The 22,182-nt window shown below is 44.2% G+C and overlaps 1 protein-coding gene across 2 annotated transcripts in view; it reads right to left on the reverse strand.

Moving 5' to 3' along the window:
- Positions 1 to 22,182, reverse strand: part of TAF2 (TATA-box binding protein associated factor 2) — a 2,148,555-nt gene that overhangs the window by 2,029,086 nt on the left and 97,287 nt on the right. For both annotated transcript variants that reach the window (XM_069621552.1, XM_069621551.1), the window contains exons 2-3: positions 18,529 to 18,582; positions 4,741 to 4,901 (exon numbers count right to left, since the gene is read on the reverse strand). In XM_069621552.1, the coding sequence (XP_069477653.1) occupies positions 4,741 to 4,901; positions 18,529 to 18,582 (215 nt within the window). The remainder of the gene's footprint in view (positions 1 to 4,740; positions 4,902 to 18,528; positions 18,583 to 22,182) is intronic.

Genomic DNA, 22,182 nt, shown 5'->3' on the forward strand with positions numbered 1-22,182 from the left:
CATCAAACCCTAATCTATTTGTACAATGTACTGTCATCAGAGTGGCGAATGCGAGATGTAAACATCCAGAACATCTTTCCATTATAAATACTTATTGTAATCCATCAATGATCTCCATGATGAAGTTTGTCACTGCAGTCACAGTGCAAATGGATAATTGTATTCGATCATACGACAATTTAACAACAATTGTTGCAGAGACTTAAATCTCTGCTGGTTTGTTCAGAATGGACTAAGGCTATTAACTACTTCAGCCCCTCTGAATAATATGTAAGACAGTGACGCTGCTGGAAAGACGTACTAGGTTGCAGAAACTGTGAGATGTTAAACGGCAACACGACTGGGGATACGCCAGCCCGCACAACGTGGCACGGGAATGGTAGCAAGAAAACTATTGATTACATTGGACCTCCAATAACTTGACTCCAATGATAAAAGCTCTCGAAGTAATACAGATGACAAATAGTGATCACGATGCCCTAAAATTAACCTGGCTAACTACCGAATCAACACCATAGACTCTTATGGAAGTAAGCTGCGAGTGAATTTTGGACTGAATTGTCTGAAGATCAATAGAACTGACACAGTCATTATGTACTGCCCTAGCAGAGCTTAATGACGAGACAGGAGGAATTGTAAATTATATGTCGCTTTTGTTACAATTTCAGTCTGCAAAAAATGGCTCTTGTGCTAATCAGCAAACAAACAAATACCAATTTAGTAAACAAATTTGGGCCGCAAAAAAGCAACTGCAGAAAGATATAAAAGCAATGAAAGCAACAAAAGGCTTAACCTCAGGTTCCTTAATAAAAAAAGTTGCCAACAATATAATAACTGGCTAATCGATTTCAGCATGCTTCGCGACCAAGAAAGAGGCGAATTAATGTTGAAATCAATTTTAGCGAAACATGACAAAGACACGTGGACTATTCTCAATGAGGCATCTTTATCCCAACAAGCGCATCAAACAACAAACATCAGAGTAGAAGTCTGGGAACAGCAGTACACTGCACATTCAAAGAGACCAATAAACATGAAGGAGCTAAGACCTGTGAATTGAAAACACCTTGGACTGTAGAAACAGATCATTCCGAGATCATCAAAGCTATAATGAAACAAAATAATTCTGGCGTCGTTGCCAGTTCAGATGGACTAAGTAATATAATTCTTAAAAAAGAACATCGACGAATGGACAAGTTTTATCCAGATACTGTTTAAACGGATGAATGCCTTGGCAAGGATACCAGAATCTTGGCAATCGGCGGTAGTGGTCCCCATATATAAAAAATGTGACCGAAACGATCCAAATAACTACCGTCCGATTGCCTTGATCAATGTGATTGGAAAGATATTTGCTTCTTTCTTGCAGAAACAACTAGCAAAGTGGGCTGAAGAAGTGGGAATGGTGGGCCCAAGACAGACTGGCGTCACCAAAGCAGTCGGGGTTGAACTTAATCTGACATTGCTAAACATGCTGAAGCTAGAAGCCTTAAAAAATGGAAGAAATGTGTTTCTTTGTTTTATCGACCTTCACCAAGCTTTTGACAATGTCAACCGTGACAAACAATGGGCAAAACAAGAACAGCGGAATCGCCCTACAGCCGTGCTACAGGCAATAAAAGCTCTCCATACCAATACTTCTATACGAGTGAGACTTCACTCCAAAGGAGAGCTTTCAGCCAATATCAAGACGGAAAAAGGGGTTAAGCAAGGCTGTCCCGTTGCAGCATTGCTATTCAAGCTTTATATGGGCGACTTGCAAACAGCCTTTTGACAAACTGCGGCTTTTCCACCGAGGCTAAACAACCAACAGATTAAATGGCAGATGATTTAGTGCTGATGGATTCAACACAAATCAGCCTTCAGAGACTACTAACTGATTTGGCAACATATTTGGGAAATAATAACTTGCAAATTAATGTAGCCAAATCGAAAATTATGGCCTTTGGATCCAAACTAGGCTTTGGAGGAAAGCACTTTAAATGGCATGTTGCTGGGGTCCAATTGGAAATAGTGAGAGAAATAAGATATTTGGGCATTATGTTCAATAAGTATATACGCGATTGGGCATGGACTCAAGATCTAAAAAATAGGATGCAAAATGTATATACGGGATGAAAATTCATGCCACCTATGGAAAATTCACTGTAGCACCGATTGTCATGTTCTACCACCAGAAGGTGATGGCGATAATGTCATTTGGCAGAGAAGCTGGTTTTAATATAGCGCGAGCTGTTTGGGACACACTTGAATGGCAATTCTGGCGGAAAGTGCTCCGCTTGCCAAGATATGTACCTATAGCGGCAATAAGACACAAACTGAGCTTACAGTCTCTTAACTCCATATTTATCTGGAAGTCTATCTCGATGTGGAGAAAAATGATGCAAGTTTCTTTGCCCTATCAGATGTTGGCTCCTCAACTAACTAAATTAGACAGGGGATTGCTAAATTGCTGGTACATAAAAATACAGGAGCAACTTGCAGCAGCTGGCAGACATAGAAACGCTGCAAAAAAAATCCATGTGCAGCAAAATTCAAATTGTTGACAAGCGACTGGATCACTACTCGAAATAAAATAAGTCAATATGTAACAACATTAAATCCGGAACATGAAGTTAAGGCCATGAACAGTTTGCCCAAATATTTGGATAAATATCCGTCCAGACACCACTGAGACCATTTTCTTCGTCTACGATTGAACTTATATGCTACTAAAGAAATGTTGGCCGTAAAACATCAAGGCATGCCGGGAGATATACAATGTCAATTCTGCAATAAGGCGATGGAATCACTAAAGCATTTGTACATTGAATGCAAAGGTCTTATAAATCAACGTAGGAATTTCCTTGGAAAGTTTACTCCAGCCAACAGAAACTATCAAGCAGGAATGTGATGCTAACATGTGCAGCAACAGATTTTATTGATAAGATATTATCAGAATAGCAATGTACGAACATTTCCGACGATTTCGGGAAGATTCAATTATAGCAATAGAATATGCTAAATGTAAAATTGAAGTTTGTAATAAACTAATATATTTTTACAATAAACATAGTTCAGTACAGGTAGTCCACACAGTTAAAGAAAATATCCAACACAGTATGCACTTGAGTAGATATACATATAGTACCAAATATGTGTATGAATAAAAAATAGTAAATGTCAATAAGGACACCTCGAACCCTAAACTGCAGGACCACTATCTAGTGATAGATACAATACACATACAGTAACAAGGAAGGGGAAGGAAAATAGTAATTTCTAACAGTCTGAATATCTTGAGTCTCTAGGACAGACTATCATGAACACAAATGTTAAAATGGCGTAGAAGGTTGAGTGGATGTGGGGGCTGAGAGCCATGCTGGAAGTATGCTGGGGGGGTGGAGGGTATGGGAAGTTGGGGGGAGAAAAATAAAAAAGTTTGACGGTAAGAATACCACTAATGTGTAACGATGTGAAGCAATGTGTAACTGTGAAACAAATAATAAAACTTTTTTTTAAAAAGTATATAAACCAACTGTTCAGGTACTAATACCAATTCAATGTCCTGAACAATAGTGGGAGGAATGGTTGATGGTTTTGTTAGGCCCCATTCTCATGAATCGCAAAGGCAGGTGGTTTGTGCTATGCTTAGTAAGCCAATATACCAAGTGGATTGAAATGAAAGTGTTGAGGAGCCAACATCTGAGTCCATTGTCATAGAAGTTTGCCCTGGATTGTGATTAGAGATAATGGACTATAGAGCACCGGCAGGGTCTTTAGAAGTTTCCTGAGAGAAAATGGAATCCTTCATACAAGAACGGCTCTATAAATCGAGTAGAAAGGAGCAGTGGAGCGAATGAACAGGAATATCATGAAGGCTGTGTGCATGGCCAAAGTGTGTGGAGATGATGAAGAAACAGCAATGATATGGAGGCTTGCTGCAATGAGATTGTCTCCCCACTCTTTTACATGAGTTGGCCAATTTTGAGTTGTTTAAAAGTAGGTGAGTGAATTCTGGAGTATGTGCGCAATGGTTGGGAAAAGATTTGGAATGTGATATTGATGACAATAAATTATTAACATGGGTACAGTATGCACAAAAGAACATGTGTAAGTGTTAAACATGGATGAAAACAAGTGTGTTTTCTTAATGTTGGAGACCATGTGCATTTAAATAACTTGGGATTGTGCTCTCAAATCATCCTTAATTTCGGGCTTGTGTCACTACTGTGCTGTAGCTTTACAACTGTAGCAAATTGTGATCACCTTCTTCGTATAGTTTCTTTTTATTTTGTGGTTATTTCTGTATGTTATTGCTTTCAATATGCCCATTCACTCACCCATAACACTTCAGATGGAAGCTTTCTTGCTCTGCCTACTCCAAACAAGCAAGCAAGGGCAGTCATAGAAAGTAAAGAATTCCCATTTATGATAGGCAATATTTCTGGAATAGCACAATTTTTCCCCAAACGTTCCTCTGATCGGACCAGAGTAAGTGAACACACCTTCCTTTTTATCATTTATATATAGGACAAACATAAAAAAAAAGTTAGAAACATGACAATAGCTAAAGAGCTACTATGCCAGATACCCGTGTTGCCAAGTTAGACAGTTTGAATAAGAACAAAAGCATGCATGATTATTTTAATTGGAGTGGTATTGAAACAGTAATTTGAATATGGATGTTGACAGATTTCTGATAGCAAACCCCAACAAGTAAGAAATTAATGAGATCACATGGAGACAGCTAACACTTACTGCTTGGTCTCATGGTGACAGACTTCCAGTGTTGGATCATTGTAGATGAAGGCGGCTTCCAGGTCATTCACCCTCACTCTGTAGATTCGGCATTGTTTGCTGTTCAGTTTGATTCTGTTCAGATTGGCCACTGTCGGGAATACGGTCAGTTCCACATGACCCTGTCAAATTGCAATGTGACAAAAACAGGTGCGAGATTCATCATTTTCTATGATCGAACCAAAACTACCTTCACCCATTCAAGAACGCTTGCTCCATTGCTTCACATTATCTGTAGAGAGCAATAGGTTGCACTACTGCAAATAAGGGACAGCAATAATAATCCCATATTTTAATGTAGTGTAGCCCACTATTTCTAAGCAGCACTGTCAAAATATGTGCGCTATTACCCAAAACATGAAGCTTTTGATCTTGTAACAGAAGATTTTCAGGGTACAACACTGATGGGAGCTGGGTGGTGTTCATCTCCTGCTTATAGCCTTGAAGTGCCTGGTTAACTTGACTCCAACAGCGAACCAAAAGCTACTTTTGACTCCTCAGACCAACTGGTACCATACAAACATACCAATCCGACGTTAAGTCTTGGTTTGGGCATGTGCAGAAGAAAGTATTATGACAAATTGAAAATCATTTAAAGAATAATGGGCGTATATAGTTTACATCTCATGTGGAAGTTAGAGATATGCAACTCGCTATGCACTACATCCTCTTTCTTCACAGCTCACTCCTGCTTACTAGTTGATGCCCAACACCAAGGATCTGCGTTTAGCTCCAGCTCATCGTGCTTTCTTTCGAGCCCTGGATTTCAAACAGATGTGTAAAACAAGGCCTTGCTCGCTTACCAGCCATCTTAAGAGGTCTAATATATACCAACAATTTCACCAACTGTTAGGAGGATGTTCTTTAGGCACTGTTTCCACGGCCTAGCTACAACCACCTTGTTTGGGTCATAGGGGTTCCTTTGTGTATGCTAGGCTCTCCAACTGGTAGGGTAGCAGTATGGCCCAGACCTAATTCTCAGCAGATGAGTTAATACTGGGATGCACTCCCACTTGGGGTGTGGTAGGGTCAAGAGGTGAACATGGTGATCGAAAAGGTCAGAGATAAACATTTCAACTACCAGGCTAGTAGCCAGGCATAAGAAATGACTTGCCATCTTACAGCACACCATCACTTACTCAGCAAGAGTCAAATATATCTTGCCAATGGCGATTGCACATTTTGAGCAATGAACAAGGTACAGTAAACACTAACAGAAACACAATAAGAAATCGTTCACATAACATACATATATAAAAGTGTCATTCAGATAATGGTGAGACCGTTTAGATGGTAAGAAAAGGGTTTACTGATCTATTCAGAAAGGGAATGAAAAGCAGTACAGTATAAGTAAACGGGACAAAGACTGTAAGTAAGGTGTTGTACAGAGAAGTCGCACAAGTGATAGTCCCATTTTTTCCGGTCGGACACTTGGCTCTGAAAAAGTGAACCACAGATGTCCAGAATAAGCCACCCTCCTCCACACCCCAGTCCCATAGTGTAGGAAGCTGAATCAAAGAGTCCAGGACCCAATCCCAATAATGGGGTGTGTTGTTGTGGTGAAGTACTCCATAGACCCTCGACGTCTTCAGCAGCAGTGCACCAGTAACCAATAGCCCCTTATTTATTGGCAAGTCCCCGTGAACTCAGTCAAAGATTGAGTCTGCAGCAAGGAAAGTAGGTGTAGGCTGTCCAGAGTTGCATTTTGTGCTCACTGGTGATGCATATCAGAAGACACCAGAGAAGAAGGATTATTCAAAATGTGTCTTTAAGACCACATTGCAAGGCATACATTAGTTTTCCAAAATTGATTAGCAGAGTTTGCCAATTAAGATTTTCTTGATTAGCAAACAAACCCATTTGATTAGCAATGTTGTACTCATATTTTTAAAGCCACCAGAAGTTACTTGTACCATACAAATACAAATGAACAATGCAGCAGTTTTGTGCACCACAGAAGTAAGACATTAATGAGGTCAGACCTGGCAAGTTCTTTAAAATTCCACTAGACCTGCAGGTCGAGTAACTTAGTTTACCCACTCGACCGAAGAGAAATGCATTAGACCCATGGCAACGGATGACGACAAATTTAAATGTGCTTTCTGTAAAATGGTGCATGTCGCCACAATCTCACTTTAGTTTGGCACGCCACTGCCACGCAGAGGCCAGCCCTGCACAATAAAACTTTTATTTGACATTTACTGCAAAAAAAGTAAAGTTTAAATAAAAGTTTAAAACATCCCCTGCAAATGGTACTGGCCCATCTTAAAATCTACTCGACTAAGTGGGTGAAAACACTTTGCGAGCCCTGGATGAGTGAATGTAAAAGGTTAGCTGCATGAATGGAAACAAATAGATATGACAAAAAAAAAGCTCTGAAAACAGTTTGGCCAGCTATCTCTTCTGCAGTTGCTAATATATAATGTCATAATCCTAGAGCAAAGCGAGCTCTGGAGGCCAACTACATTGATGGTAGTGCAGTAGATCTATAGATGTACAGACTTGATGGAACTATTGATCACTGCTATGCGCAAACATCTACTCAGTTTCTTTCCTCTTACATAAGGAATAGACAAAGACTAAGCAGAGTGGATGGTGTAGAAGGCAGAACACTGGAAAAACTAGTTGCAATATTGTAGTTAGTCACCATCTCACTTTCACGGTAGCTGGTATAAAGCAACAGGGTGATAAGACAGAATGTCAAGGAGTACGGGATCAGCTCGTAAATTGAGCACCAGTTGCAAGTAACCAACCAGTTACAGAACTAGGTTTACAATCAAAAGCATTTGGCCATTTGATCATGTACATTTTCAAAAGTGTCCACTCGTCAATATGATGCATAGTTGACACTATGATACTTAGATACACTAACCTAGGCTTTACTGTAAAGCATGGACACAATGCAGTGTTTTGCAGTAGCAATACAAATCTTGCTTGCATACAAACACAGGCCTTGGGCACGGGTTCCATGCCATTTTAATGAATCAACAAATAACGAAAACATTTATACTATTTAAAAATAACAAACGCATTTTATTTTTCAATTTTGGGGGCGGGGGACTCCCTCCCAAGGCCCCTTTATCCCCAGCTTTATTACCCCACCTCCACCTCCTCCCGACCCCTCTTATTTCCTTACCCCAACCCCAAATATACTTTTAACAAATAATTTGATAAGTTTTTGTTATTTTTAATATGTTATGAAAGGGATTAGTTATTGTATATTGGTTGAAATCATTTTGTACCCTTTGGCACATAAGGGTGGTCAAGATTGCTTTACTCCCTCTCCATTAGCCCGCCTGAACCTGCAGTGAACAGAGAAAAAAGGGTGAAGAGAGCCCAGAAGGCAAGCGGGGAATGCAGGGTGATCTGTGCTTACGCTGAACATGATAAATTAAATAGCTAATTTTGCTACACAAGTGCCAATTTAATGAGCAAACACTGGTTATTTTATCCCTTGCATTGGATCCACGCTGGATAGGATTCAGCAACCTCAGTCTCTGGGTTGCAGGTTCGACTATGTGGTTGAGCAGCACGAGCCCCTGGAGCTCGGAGATGGTAAGATGGAACCAAGGTGATTGACAGGTGTCCTCAGTTGAGGACAACCAGGTCCAATAGACCTGCATGAGCACTGGGTTATCAAAGTGACGACTTCTTCTGGAACAAGCAATGAAGGCACAGCCAGGAGCTTATGGGAGACTGGGCTACTGGGTAGGTGAGGTTATCCAGCTATCTCTAACGAATCTGAGGGAAGGAGTGCAACAGTTGGTTCTTTCGTCATTCCTGCCAAATTCCTTGGCACACTTTAGTTCTTGATGCACAGATCCAGTCACCGTCTTCGAGCAGCAGTCCTTTTGGATATGCAGGTTTGTGTTCCAGCTGCAGGACAAGGTGAGTTGATAAGGGGTCTTAATGTATCCCTACATGGGAGGCTGGTGTGACCCCAGTATTCATTCACACTCCAAGCTACATTCAAATGTTAGGTGGCCAGCCATTATCTGGCAACCAACTAAGGCATCTGCAAGCACTCAAAGAGGTGATTCACACAGAAGAGCCAAATACGCTCTTTCCAAAAACAGGAAGCAGCATATGCCACTCAGAACTGTTTCTGGCTGTTACACTCTTAGGGATAAAGACACTCTAGGACTAATTAATATATATATAATACATTAATACATTACTCACCGTAATCGTATTTCTGATGCTTGTATCTGCTTAGATTCACATGCTGTGCATAGGCCGTCATCTAGTGGAAGTTGCGGAGTATTACAGTTTGTTTTTCGAAACTCGAAAATGGGCGTCGACACAGGGCGTGCCAGTAATACTATCCCTAGTGTGACGTCCACTGTACCCATGATCCCTCACGCGTCTAGGACCCTCAGATTGTGTTTTTTCTTTGTGACATGAGGTAGCATGAGGAGAAGCGCGAGTACAGATAGTCCAAGCAGATAGGTAGAAGATAAAACTACAAGCATCCATGCGCCTTCTCTCAGAGGGGAGGAAGGGTGGGTCGCATGTGAATCTAAGCAGATACAAGCATCAGAAATACGATTACGGTGAGTAATGTATCTCTTCTGAGGCTTGTGGAATCTGCTTAGATCACATGCTGTGCATAGATTAGCGAGCAGTGTTAGAATAAGGAGGTGGGATATGAGGAGGCTCATGAGCAAATAAATGTCTTAGAACCGCTTGTCCCACTTGAGTATCTGTCTTGGAATGGGTGTCAATGCAGTAGTGCTGAGTAAAAGTGTGAATAGAGCTCCAAGTAGCTGCTTTGCAAATGGTGTCTAGGGGTACATTTGCAATGAAAGCCAGAGAGGCCCCGATGCCTCTTGTAGAGTGGGCTCTTGGCTTGAAAGGCAGACTTTTCTCAGAAAGGGAGTAATACAGCTGGATACAGTTAACAATACACTTAGAGATGGCACCTTTAGAGACGCGATCCCCCTCTCTGCCTGTAGCTACGGAGACAAACAGCTGGTCTGTTTTCCTTAGCGGTCTGGTCTTGTTTACATAGTAGAGGACCGACCTACCACATCTAGGGTGTGTAGTTTCACCTCAGCTGAGCTTTGTGGGTTTTGGAAGAAAGCCAGAAGCTCGATCGACTGGTTCACATGGAATTTGGAAATAAACTTAGGCGAGAACCTAGGGTGTGTACGCAAAACCAGTTTATCCTTGTGGACTGTAAAGAAAGGATCCTGCACTGACAGAGCCTGAATTTCACTAACCCTTCTTATGGATGTAATAGCTACTAAGAAGGCGGTCTTATAAGTCAGGTGTTTGAGACTGCTTTTATGCATGGGTTCGAATGGGGGCCCATGAGTTTAGCTAGCTCCACATTAAGGTCCCACCCTGGTGGTGGGTTTGAAATAGGAGGTTGAAGTCTCTTTACTCCTTCCATGAAGGCTTTAACCACTGGAACTTTCCACCACAACACCTTGTTATGGGAGGTGGTGTATGCTGACAGAGCTGCCAGATGCACCTTCAGTGAGTTAAAAACCAGTCCTGCATCCAGCAGGTGGAGCATGTATGTAACAATAGTTGAAGGAGTGCAATCAACTGGGTTGATTTGTCTATTCTAGCACCAGATAACAAATCTCTTCCACTTGTCAAAGTAGCAGTGCCTCGTGTTAGGCTTCCTAGATTCTTTTAGGATGTCCATATATCTTTGAGGTAAATTGAGATGTCCGAACTCTATGACCTCAGGATCCATGCTGCTAGGTTCATTGAGTTGGGTAGAGGATGTACTGTTTGACCTTGATGCTGGGACAGAAGGTTGTACCAGCCCGGGAGTTTGATGGGTTTGCACATCGCTAGTCTGCGTAAGTGTGGGAACCACGGTTGTCTCGCCCACATGGGAGCAACTAGGACGAGCGTCATCGATTCCCTGTTCATCTTGTTCACCACCTTCCTGATGAGGAGTTGGTGGAAAAGCGTATGCAAACATTCCTGACCAGTTCATCCACAGGGCATTCCCCTGGGAGCATGGTTGTGGGAATCTGGACGCGAATCTTGGGCATTGTCTGTTTTCGCTTGTGGCTAATAGGTCTATGGTGGGGGAACCCCACTGAGAGAAGAGATCTTCTACGATTTCTCTGTGTAGACACCATTCGTGCTCCTCTGGGAGGGGATCTCTGCTTAGTGCATCTGCTAGAGAACTCAGATCCCCTGGAACATGTTGCGATGACAGGAAGATGTTCCGTTTGAGTGCCCATATCGAAATTCTCTGGGCAAGTTTGGACAGATTTGGCGAACGAGTCCCTCCCTGCTTGTTTATGTAAAACATGGCTGTAGTGCTGTCCGTCCGGATCTGCACTGACAGATTCAGCAGGTAGGGCTCGAACGCTTGAAGCGCTCTGAATACTGCCAGAAGCTCTAGCAGGTTGATGTGATTCTTGGCCACTGAGTGAGACCAGAGACCCTGAGCTGTGTGGTGGTGGAGGTGAGCTCCCCACCCTATCAGGCATGCATCGGTTGTGACTACCACCTGTATCTCGGGATCGTAAAAGGGTTTCCCCTTGGACAGATTTTCTCTTGTCCACCAGTGAAGGCTTTGTACCAGTGTTGGCGAAATGACCACTAAATCGTCCCACTGATCACTTGCCTGAGACCACTGTTTCGCAAATCATTCCTGCATGGGACACATGCACAGGCGTGCGTGGGGGACCAGGTAAATACATGACGCCATCATGCCTAGCAAAAGCATTGCTTTGCGAACCGTTATCTGACGACCGGCCTGATATTGAGGAATTTGCAGTAGTAGATTCCGAATTCACTCCTCTGATGGAAAGGCCCAACCCCTCTTGAGTGTCTATGACCGCTCCTAAGAACTGTTTGGAGGTGCTCGGCACCAGACTTCATTTTTTCTCATTTATGGAGAAACCCAATTCGAAGAAGAGGTTGATCGTTCTTTGAATGTTTGACCTGAAAATTATTGGGGTCTCCCCCGTGATGAGCCAGTCGTCCAGGTAAGGGTACACTGGGATTGCCTCCCTGCGCAGGTGTGCTGCCGCCACCGCCAGTACCTTGGTGAATACCCTTGGAGCTGAGGCTATAACGAAGGGCAGTACTTTGAACTGGTAGTGCCGACTGTCCCACAATCAACTCAGAGAGACTAGAGGTAATAGTTTCTACGACCAATAGTGAACAGCCCTCTAAAAAACAAGAACTTTTAAACAATACACAATGTTCACTTGGTCCCTTCCTTCCCCAAGTCCATAGAAAAGTTTAACCCTACTATATGAGATTAATCACCATTAAATTCTCATAAACAGCACCACATTTTATCAAAAATTGTTATTTATTTTTCATATTTCAACAAGTAAAAAAGCTTTTTATCTTTTTTTCACAGCTCCATTGTTATGGAGAGTTGTTCCAAGTGTTATACAAAATCACAAAATCTACAACATTGCGAAACAATATCGCTGTGTACATTTAATCTCATGTATCTTTTGACCATTTAACATTTCACAGAATTCATTTCTTAACCTGGATCTTCAAGGTACTTACCTCTATCATAGAGCCAAGCAGCTTAGTCCGTAAAAACCTTTCACTTCATCTTCATAAAACCCATGCTTACTTTCATACCACATTCAAACCATACCCGACATGTTTCATTCCTTCCACACTTACACACTAATCACAAGGAAATTCTTCAGGGGTAAAAATTTAAACAACATTCAATTAAATGTACAATCATAATAGTCTTCTTATAGACTTAATCTTCTGTGGGAAACCGCTTTCTATAGGATTCCATCAAGCTTTTCTTTAGGGTCCAACCTTCACAATGGAAAAGCTTTAATTAGCTGACTTCTTTTAGTGTGTCTTCGTTTTGGGGTCCTTCTGATTTTAAAATGCAATTTCCAAGGCCCTCTAATAGTGGAGTTGCATGACTCTCAAATGGATGGAAATCACTAGGATCACTGGGAGGCGTTCTTACTTTAGTAGTTTGGTGAATTTCCGTTTTATATCTTCATTTGCTTATGATGTGTGGCACTTCTTTTGGAGTCAGTCTTCTTCCTTTGTCCCAGGGGAAAACCACAACTCCGTATAGTGTGTTCTTTACACTCTCCCTACTTGTAGGGCCGAGGCCAGAGGCCTTCCTAGGCCCACTCCGTCGTGAAGCTCTCGACGGTCGCTTTCTTCTCCGGTTCGGCGTTGAGTGTCGAATTTCGGTGACTCGACGTTAGGGTGGAGAAAAAGGGGGAACTATAACAATATTTTTCAAAGTAAGGCTAATGCCAGGGAACTCCGCTGAATGCTGCCGACCAGTATGGCGGAAAAAAACAATCGGAGGGTCCTAGACGCGTGAGGGATCATGGGTACAGTGGACGTCACACTAGGGATAGTATTACTGGCACACCCTGTGTCGACGCCCATTTTCGAGTTTCGAAAACAAGCTAATACTCCGCAGCTTCCACTAGATGTCGGCCTATGTACAGCATGTGATCTAAGCACATTCCACAAGCTTCAGAAATATATATAAAATGATACATTACTCACCGTAATCGTATTTCTGATGCTTGTATCTGCTTAGATTCACATGCTGTGCATAGGCCGACATCTAGTGGAAGCTGCGGAGTATTACAGTTTGTTTTTGAAACTCGAAAATGGGTGTCGACAGAGGGCGTGCTAGTAATACTATCCCTAGTGTGACGTCCACTGTACACATGATCCCTCACGCGTGTAGGACCCTCAGATTGCATTTCTTCTGACATGAGGCAGCATGAGGAGTAGCTTCAGTACAGATTATCCAAGAAGATAGTTAGAAAGATAAGATAAGACTACAAGCATCCATGCGCCTTCTCTCAGAGGGGAGGAAGGGCGGGTCGCATGTGAATCTAAGCAGATATAAGCATCAGGAATACGATCACAGTGAGTAATGTATCCCTTCTGAGGCTTGTGGAATCTACTGTGTGAGACTAGAGACCCTGAGCTGTGTGGTGGAGGAGGTGTGCTCCCCACCCTGACAGGGATGCGTCTGTAGTGACTACAGCCTGTACTTCTGGATCGTAGAAGTGTTTCCCCTTTGACTGGTTCTCTCTTGTCCACCAGTGAAGTCTTTGAACAACTGTTGGCGAAATGACCACTAGATCGTCCCACTGGCCATTTGCCTGAGACCACTGTTTCACCTTGAACTGGTAGTGCTGACTGTCCACCTTGAAGCGCATGAATCTTCTATGCGCTGGGAACATGGAAATATGAAAATAGGCATCTTTCATGTCCAATGTTGCCATGTAATCCCCCTTTTTTTTTTTTAGGAGGGGGGGGATTACCTCTTGGAGAGTAGTCATGCAAAACATTTGGTGCTTGACATACTTGTTTGCAGGGCATAAGTCTAATACTAGGCGCATTGTCAAATCTTTTTTTGGCACAAGGAAGTAAGTTGAATAAATACCCTTGTTTACCTGGTTGCTCGGGACAAGTTCTATCGCGTCCTTTGCTGGAAGATTGACATTCTCCTCGAGGAGGATCTTTTGGTGGTGCAAGGAATGTATCTTTTGACGTGGAGGGTGGTTTCGGGGATGCTCGAGCAGTTCTATGCAGTATCCTGCGGACACTGTGGACAGCACCCACCTGTCTGATGTGATCCCTTCCCAAGCTTGGGTGAATTTGGAAATGCGTCCCCCTACTGGGGATGCGTGAGAAGGGACCCTGAGAGCAGCGTCACTGTTTTGCGTGAGGCGTGCCGCCTCTGCTGGGGCTGCCTCTACCCTTACCACGGCCCCTCTTGTTTCCTCTGCTGTAACTTTGGGTAGACTGCTGGTTGTTACCCCATGATGTACCCTGTCCCTGTGAATAATTGGAGCCTCTTTGTGAATTTTGGCTGTGTGGGCGACGAAAATTACCATTGCCTCTTTGATTAGGGGGCTTGTTGGTCAACTGTCCGAGGGATTTCAGAGTATCATACTCGTTTTTGGCAGTCTTTAATGCGTCCTCTACCGCTTTGCCAAGCAGTAGATTAGGTTCCACCGGCATGTCGATTAAGGATTCTTGTGTCTCAGGTTTAAACCCCGACTGTCTTAACCAAGCATGCCTCTTAATGACAGTGCTCTCCGCTATTAGCCTGCCCACATTCTCTGCGGCATCGAAGGTTGCCTTAAGGATGCAACCGGACACGGCTCTCCCCTCCGACGCGACCTGGGCTAACTGGCCCTTTAAAGGTTCCGGTGCAGAGCCGATGAGGGCAGCTACTTGCTCCCACTGGTGGCAGTTGTAACTAGCCAGCAGAGTGGTGGAGTTGGCAATCCTTTCCTGGTAAGCGGAAGTGGAGGCTACCTTCCTTCCCAACCAGTAGATTTTCTTGCTCTCCTTGTTGGGGGGTGCCTCAGATGAGGATAGAGGTGTTCCCGGCCTCCTCTGGGTATTAGTAACTACCAGGGAGTCAGGCTTCAGTTGACCCCTTATGTAAAGCGGGTCTGATTGGGCTGCCCTGAACAATTTCTCAATTCGGGGGTTTACTGCCCTTGTGAGGTTAGGATTGAGAAGGGAAAGATCAATTCTCCGTTGGATGGACTTGAGAATTGGAATGGCTTAGGGCAATGGGTTTCTGTTCTCCCACTAGTTCCTCAGAAAAGTCCCTCTCCTCCTGTGCTCCCTGAGTGTCTATGCTGAAGTGTTCTGCCGCTTTAGTTAAGACCTCATTTAGGAGGGGCTGGTTGTCGACTGGAGTCTCGGTAACTTGAGGTTCTTTGCCTACAGGGGAGTCTCTTCTGTAGACTTTTGGGTCGTCTTCCTCCTCCTCTTGGTCCTCGTCATCCCCATAATAGTCCACCCCAGTTTGGTCGTCCAACGTTACCAAGTCTGGATCCTCATCTTGTAGTGGATCCTCACTATACAGGGTGTAAGGTTGGATGTAAAAAGGGTCTGAAGACAGACCTTGCGTTGGGGTCTCAAACCGAGGTTTCTTACCAGGGGGCTGCGGGTCCCTAGATCCTGAGGGAGTAGCACCGTCAGAGATGAGGAAGTGTTGTGGGTTCTTGGAGTAGAAGTCTGCTAGGGAGGACATTCTAGTCATAATCCTGTCTATATCCTCACTGGTCCATTTCTTGGAACTGGGAATGACTCTTTCTTGAGAGGGTTCCTCTTCTATGACTTGACTGGACCTATGGGCCTGTGCAGGGGTCTTGGCTAGATGCTTATCAGAAGATTTAGAGCTATCTTTATGTAACTGTGGTGCAGAAGAAGGGTGAGATGGTTTCTTCTGCTGTTTCCCCCTTCCCCATGAGTGGAAGAGTGTTTCCATGGTGTTTTCACCCTCTCAGTGCTTTTCGACGCCTGGCGTCGAGATTCAGGGGTAGTGTCCCTTTTCTTAGAGTGAGGACGTCGGGATTCGGAAGCAGCCGCCGAACGGTCTGCTGTAGCCGACTCCTGGTGAGCAGCCTGGGGCTGGCGGTAGGCTTCATCTACTGACAAATGTACCTCCATGACTTTGGTGAGTGAGGCATTTTTGGCAACTGTGGATGGTTGCCTGGTGTCGTGAGGTGATGTTGACTGAGAACGGCCAGAGGACACCGATTCGGTAGACCGCTCTTCGTGTGCCTCTTTCCGAGAACTCGACACGCGCGTCGAGTCTCGGTTGGACTTCCAGTGTTTAGTGGAAGTGGTGTGGGTAGCGCTTGTGTGTCCGGGTTTGTTCCCTATAACTGCCCGGCCGGACAGTCTTTCGAGGTCGGGGAAATTGCGCTTGTGCGTCTTTTGACACCTTGTTGCCCTCGCCGTCCGAAAGTACAGCGTCGCTGCCGTCAATGAAGGTGCCCTGCGCTTCCATGGCCTCGCGTTGCCTGGCGTGGTGGGCCCAATATTTGGTCAAGCGGTCCTTTAGTGCCTTAACTTTGAACTGGCTACATGCTCTACAGTTCGCCTCGGAGTGGTCCCTCGGTACGCAGAGGTTACAGATGGCGTGTTTGTCAACCCAAGGATACTTGCGGTTGCACTTGGGGCAGAATTTGAAAGGGGTACCCTCCATACGTACCCTGTGGCAGCGGGCTAGTGTGTGTAGGAAAATATATATGAGTGTAGAGTATGCTTCCACCCCCCACTCTCCCTACTTGCAGGGCCGAGGCCAGAGGCCTTCCAAGGCCCGGGCCGAGGCCAGAGGCCTTCCGAAGCCCAAAGTCCGTCGTGCAGCTCTCAAAGGTTGTTTCTTCTCCGGGCCGGCGTCGAACCTCGAACTTCGATGACTCGACGTGGGAGTGGAAGAAACGGGGAAATATTGTGATATTTAGAGAAATATGGCTGAAAGCCAGGGAACTCTGCAGAATGCTTCCGTCAAGTATGGCGGAAAAAAAAAATCTGAGGGTCCTGCACGCGTGAGGGATCATGGGTACAGTGGACATCACACTAGGGATAGTATTACTGGCACGCCCTGTGTCGGCACCCATTTTCGAGTTTCGAAAACAAACTAATACTCCGCAGCTTCCACTAGATGTCGGCCTATGTACAGCATGTGATCTAAGCAGATTCCACAAGCCTCAGAAATATATATATACACACACACACACACACCCTCCATGCGTCTCTAACACCACCTGATCTTATTACAGCATATACCTCAATATTTTCTTTACCCAAAGATTACAGTAATCTGCTATGTTTGCAGTGTGCAATTGGCCTATCTGTTTGACTCTGCCATACAGAGTCAAAAAGTATTTCTTCAAATATATTACATATGCTTTTTTGAGTTATCTTGCACCCACTGCCTGCAAACACTATATTTATGCAAACGTAAGAGTTCTGCATCCTTAAATGTATAAGCACAGCTGCACAAGAAGGTCTAAAGGCTAAACTGTCAACTAGATAAGACGAAATTTATATTCAAACGTGTATTACTTGGCCAACATGGGCTGATCTTTTCATTTTACACTCCAAATCTACAACAAACTATGGGCGCTTGGAAACAGACTGGACAACCAATATTAACAGCTATAATAACAATACAAAAGTAGCCACCCTCCTAAACCTTTGAAGTACTTGGAGGTATTTCAGTTCTGGGTTTTTAGATCATCACCACCCACTCCTTCAGAATTTTACTTGCAAAACAGTTCCATATGCTACTTTTTGCAATCCGTCTTCCGATTGATGGTCAATGAAGAGGGCCTAACATTGCCTCCTATTTTGGAAGTTATGTTTCTTCTCTTTCAATAGTCTCCCTTAGGTTTACACTAGGTTAGAAAATGGGGCCGTAGTTAACAAGCACCTACTGGTCACAAGGTGTTGTGATAATTGCACCTGTGAAGGGATCTGGGTCACCAATTAGATTCACATTTTTTAGGAAGCATTAGGAATAATAACGTTATTCATGGCAAGACATTGTTCGGCAGGTAAACTGAAGGTTTTGTTATTTTGTGATTTTCTAAATGATCGTCTGATCCGCTACACAATGGACACATAATATTTCCATTTTAGAGTAGATGAACCCTGACAAGAGCAGTTGTGAAATACTCCTTTCGCCTTATCAAACGTATATGCTCCTATGCTCAAACAATTTAGACAGTCTTGTCACACTACTACCTCTCCCTACAGCCACCCAATCCATCTTGTCGTATGCATAAGCACAAGGCATGTACATCTATTAACATGAATAGCCACTAAACACAACTTAATAGCAGAGATATGTATACAGACACAGGTAAGAGAATAAGCCATGACCAAGTGCAAATATAACGGAGAAACCAGCAGGAAAACATGTCCGTCTTGAATTCGCGTAAATTGAATCATGCAAATCATGCAAAAACATGTTGACATGATACTTACTACCACAGACTTCCGTTGAAAGTTTATATTGTTGATGCATACTGCCTGATGGGTTGTGCAGGGAAGAAAAAAAGAACAGTACAATTACTAAGCGCAAAAAAACGGTCAAACATCTTTTAAGTTGACAAAGCAATATTAAGAAGCAGTTCAGCGTTCTCATTTTGAGAAAAGGATGCTAATTATCTCTAGAGATAACTCCCATGACTTTTAAGAGGTCAGATGCCCATGGCTGTTTGTCTCACCACAAAAAATGTTCTCTATTTGAGGAAGCCATAGTTCACTGTACCCAGGTATTGATTTCGTTCCCTATTTAATGTGAATGAAAATGACAAGAGTATATTAAAATAGTCAGTGTGTGATCTACATGAATCTAAATTGGCGCATGGCACACATGCATTAAATATTCACCCAATCAGTTACTTGCTCTCACTCACAGTTCATTCATCTCTCCATCCGTAACCCTCATTGTCGCTCACTCCCTATGCACCCATCCAACACTAATCCTCTCGCACTCTCAAACATCAATCCATTCATCCAGTCTTTATTCACCCTTCACCACAGTGCTTACAGCATCCCTTGAGTGCATGCCCACTCCCTTCGACTGCCTCCTCACAAATCTCCTCTGCCCATAAAGAGTTTGAAATTGAGAGGGGCAGGGAGCTATTTAGATCCTGCGTGTAGCCTAGAAGAGCCCGGTTAGCTTGGCACAACAGCTACCAGGAGCTACTTCTGGCTCCACAGTCCAATTGGAGCCAGACACACACACTTATGTAATTTACCTCGGTGCATTTCGGACAAATCTATAACCATCAAGACACAGCCATACAATATTTAAAGCATAAGGAATCATAAATAATGGACAAAATGATATGTTTGCATCTGATGTGGAGGTTAGATTTCCAGAACACCTTGTACTAACTAGCTCCTCGTTCCCCGGTTGTAGCACTTGGTCAATGGTTAATGCTGGATACTGTGACGAATCAGAGGATCTCGTTCCTTTGACAAGAAGAAGAAACGCTTCTCCCATACCCCAAACCAAGAAAGTTACTAGAAGTCCCCACAGTACCTCATAAGGAGAAGACTCAAATACCATTTGGATACATCTATCTTTGTAATGCAACACCCTGGCCCTCATTCCGAGGCTGGTGGTAACCCGCCAGTGCCACCAGCGGGTTACAGCCAACCTGGAAACACTGAATCCGCCGCCTGACTTGCCGTTGCCACCGGGACATTACAAGTCCTGGCGGTCCGGGAAGGTAGGTGGCGGGTTTGGTAACTTCTCATTCCTGTGGAGTCCCATAGGACTCCATGGGAATGGGGAGACAGACACACTGGCACCATTGTTAATGGTGCTTCTGTGAAAGGTCTGCCTGCAGGGGCCATTGCGCCCTCGAGGTCGGATGCTGCGGTTGCAACGGTCCCTGCAGGAAGACTCAGTGTGGCGGAGAGCATAGAGGAGAGGGGGCGCCAATAGAAGCTGTATTAGGGGATAGAGTACAGGGAAACTGGGTGTAGAGTGTACTAGACATGGAACGCCAGGGTGGGAAGACCTGGAACAGCGCCGACACATCTGGGATGGAATTGGGGTTTGTAAGTTAACATGACTTCGAATGTAGCCTCTGCGCCCATGTCTGCAGTACCAAGTGCACATTAGGCCGCTGATAGGGCATGCTACGAGTTGCACACTGTTTTGCTTTTGCTTGGCCACGTGAGGAGAACACTTACACTTATGTTTCCCCGGCCCCCTGGCAAAACAAGTTATTGGACTCAGACAGGCAAGAAATCTCACACAGGCTAATTGTTATAATAAAACAAATGTTTACAGGCCCTTTATTCACGCAATATAGGTATAAATGAACTTGGCATACATACACTTAGATATATGAAAAGATAGGCAAAAAGGGCATCACTGTCAACAAAGCAGCAGAAGACCCCTTCACCTTGGCCACTACAACACTGCTTAGTCGCTCAGCAGGTAGGCGAAGAGATCACTCGTGCTAATGGGGTCCGAGGTAGAGCGTCCTCCCACTCAGCGAGAGTGTATCACCAGGGGTCCAAATTCTAACTAACTCTGCCACGCAATGCCCGCTTATTTATGGGGCATATCCTGCCCTTCTCAGTTGTGTCTGCCCTCGGCCGAAGAGCAGATCATAAGTCGAAGGCTGGAAAAAACCAGTCAGAAGTGGAAAAATCCAGCATCCCTCTCCTCGCATTCATTCCGATAACCCCTCATGCACCTGCAGGACGCTCCGACTCCCTTTCCGTATTCGTGTTCGTGTTTGAGTTGACAAAACAATAACTATTCTCCACAGTGAGTCCACTCAACAATAGTATTTGTGTGGCTATGTGACCTTGCTCTGCTTTCACTAATGAAATGCTTGTTTATTATCTGAGGCCCCCGGAGACGCAGACTTTTTATCACGGAGTAGCTGCGACCAACGACCTGGCATCCCATATGCAGCAGGCCGTCTATGTATAGGATCACACCAACCAGCTACGTGGATTTGTACCCGATGTGATGTACGTCAGTTATGACGCTTTTTGCCCTTAAAAGCAGCTGGCTATGTTGGTTTTGTTAGAGCACTCCGTGACAGCATAGTTCTTTGCTATAGCGTATTTTCCTTTGTATGAGAATAAACCTTGTTCTCCTTGCAAGAGGTGTGCTGGGTTTTTGCCTAGAGAGCTGTATTTTGTGGTGTGGTTGTTGAGGGGCTTTGCTACATTTTGGTGACCCCGACGTGATCCCAGATTGTTCCGCACAAGACCGGGGCTCACAGGCCGCAACTCTGGAGGGGCCACGCCCACCTGCAGTGACCAGGCACAAGCGCGCAAGCCATTTACACAGAATTCCTGTCTGCTCGTTAGAGCAGGCGCAGCTCCTAGAAGGTGCATGCCGCTATTGGGACCTCGTGACGGAGAAGCTCGACTGAACACGCAGATGTAAGTACACCTATTGCGGGGAACACCAATGGGGGAGAACAGGGAAACAGTGTGGGTGTAGTCTGCGAGGGTGAAGAGCGAGCTGGTGTGTGACGAGTTGAGGAGTGTGTAACGACCACATGGGTTTTTTTTATGGTTTCATTTTTCTTTGGTATAGGGATATTGTTGTAGGAATACGAGAAGAGAAATTCCTTTCCGAGCTAGGAGAGAAGGTTGCGCCATATATTTTATATGTGATAGGAGGATACAAAAGTAGGGGCTCTGTATAATTAGAGAGCTCTGATTCCCATGCCCAATATATTTCGGGTGGGGGAATGAGAAAGTAGTGGTTGTTTTAGCGTGTTATTTTAGTTTGTTGTTTTAGTGTATTGAATATTATTTGTGTAATCAGTGGAGGGCAAGGGAGGGCCTGTAGAAGCAGTAAAAGTGTGGATCGGGAGGAGTGAGAAAGCAGGGACAGGAGTGGAAACGGGGTGACTGCGGAGCAAGAACAAAACTGGTAGTGACATTTACGACAAATTGTGCACTATTTATAACATAAAGGGGTGTTGAACATAACAATTATTAGTATGGGGTAATGTCTCCATTGGAATACATGTATAGTGCTTTGCGGTTGTATAGGGACAAAATAGAAAAGTACCACAAGCAGTGGTTGGCAGAGACACAGGGAGGGATGCCCCGCCCATTGCCAGATCAGGATACAAACAGGGGGAT

This window comes from Ambystoma mexicanum, chromosome 5q, assembly GCF_040938575.1.
Source record: "Ambystoma mexicanum isolate Mex_15411 chromosome 5q, UKY_AmexF1_1, whole genome shotgun sequence".
Taxonomy (NCBI): domain Eukaryota; kingdom Metazoa; phylum Chordata; class Amphibia; order Caudata; family Ambystomatidae; genus Ambystoma; species Ambystoma mexicanum.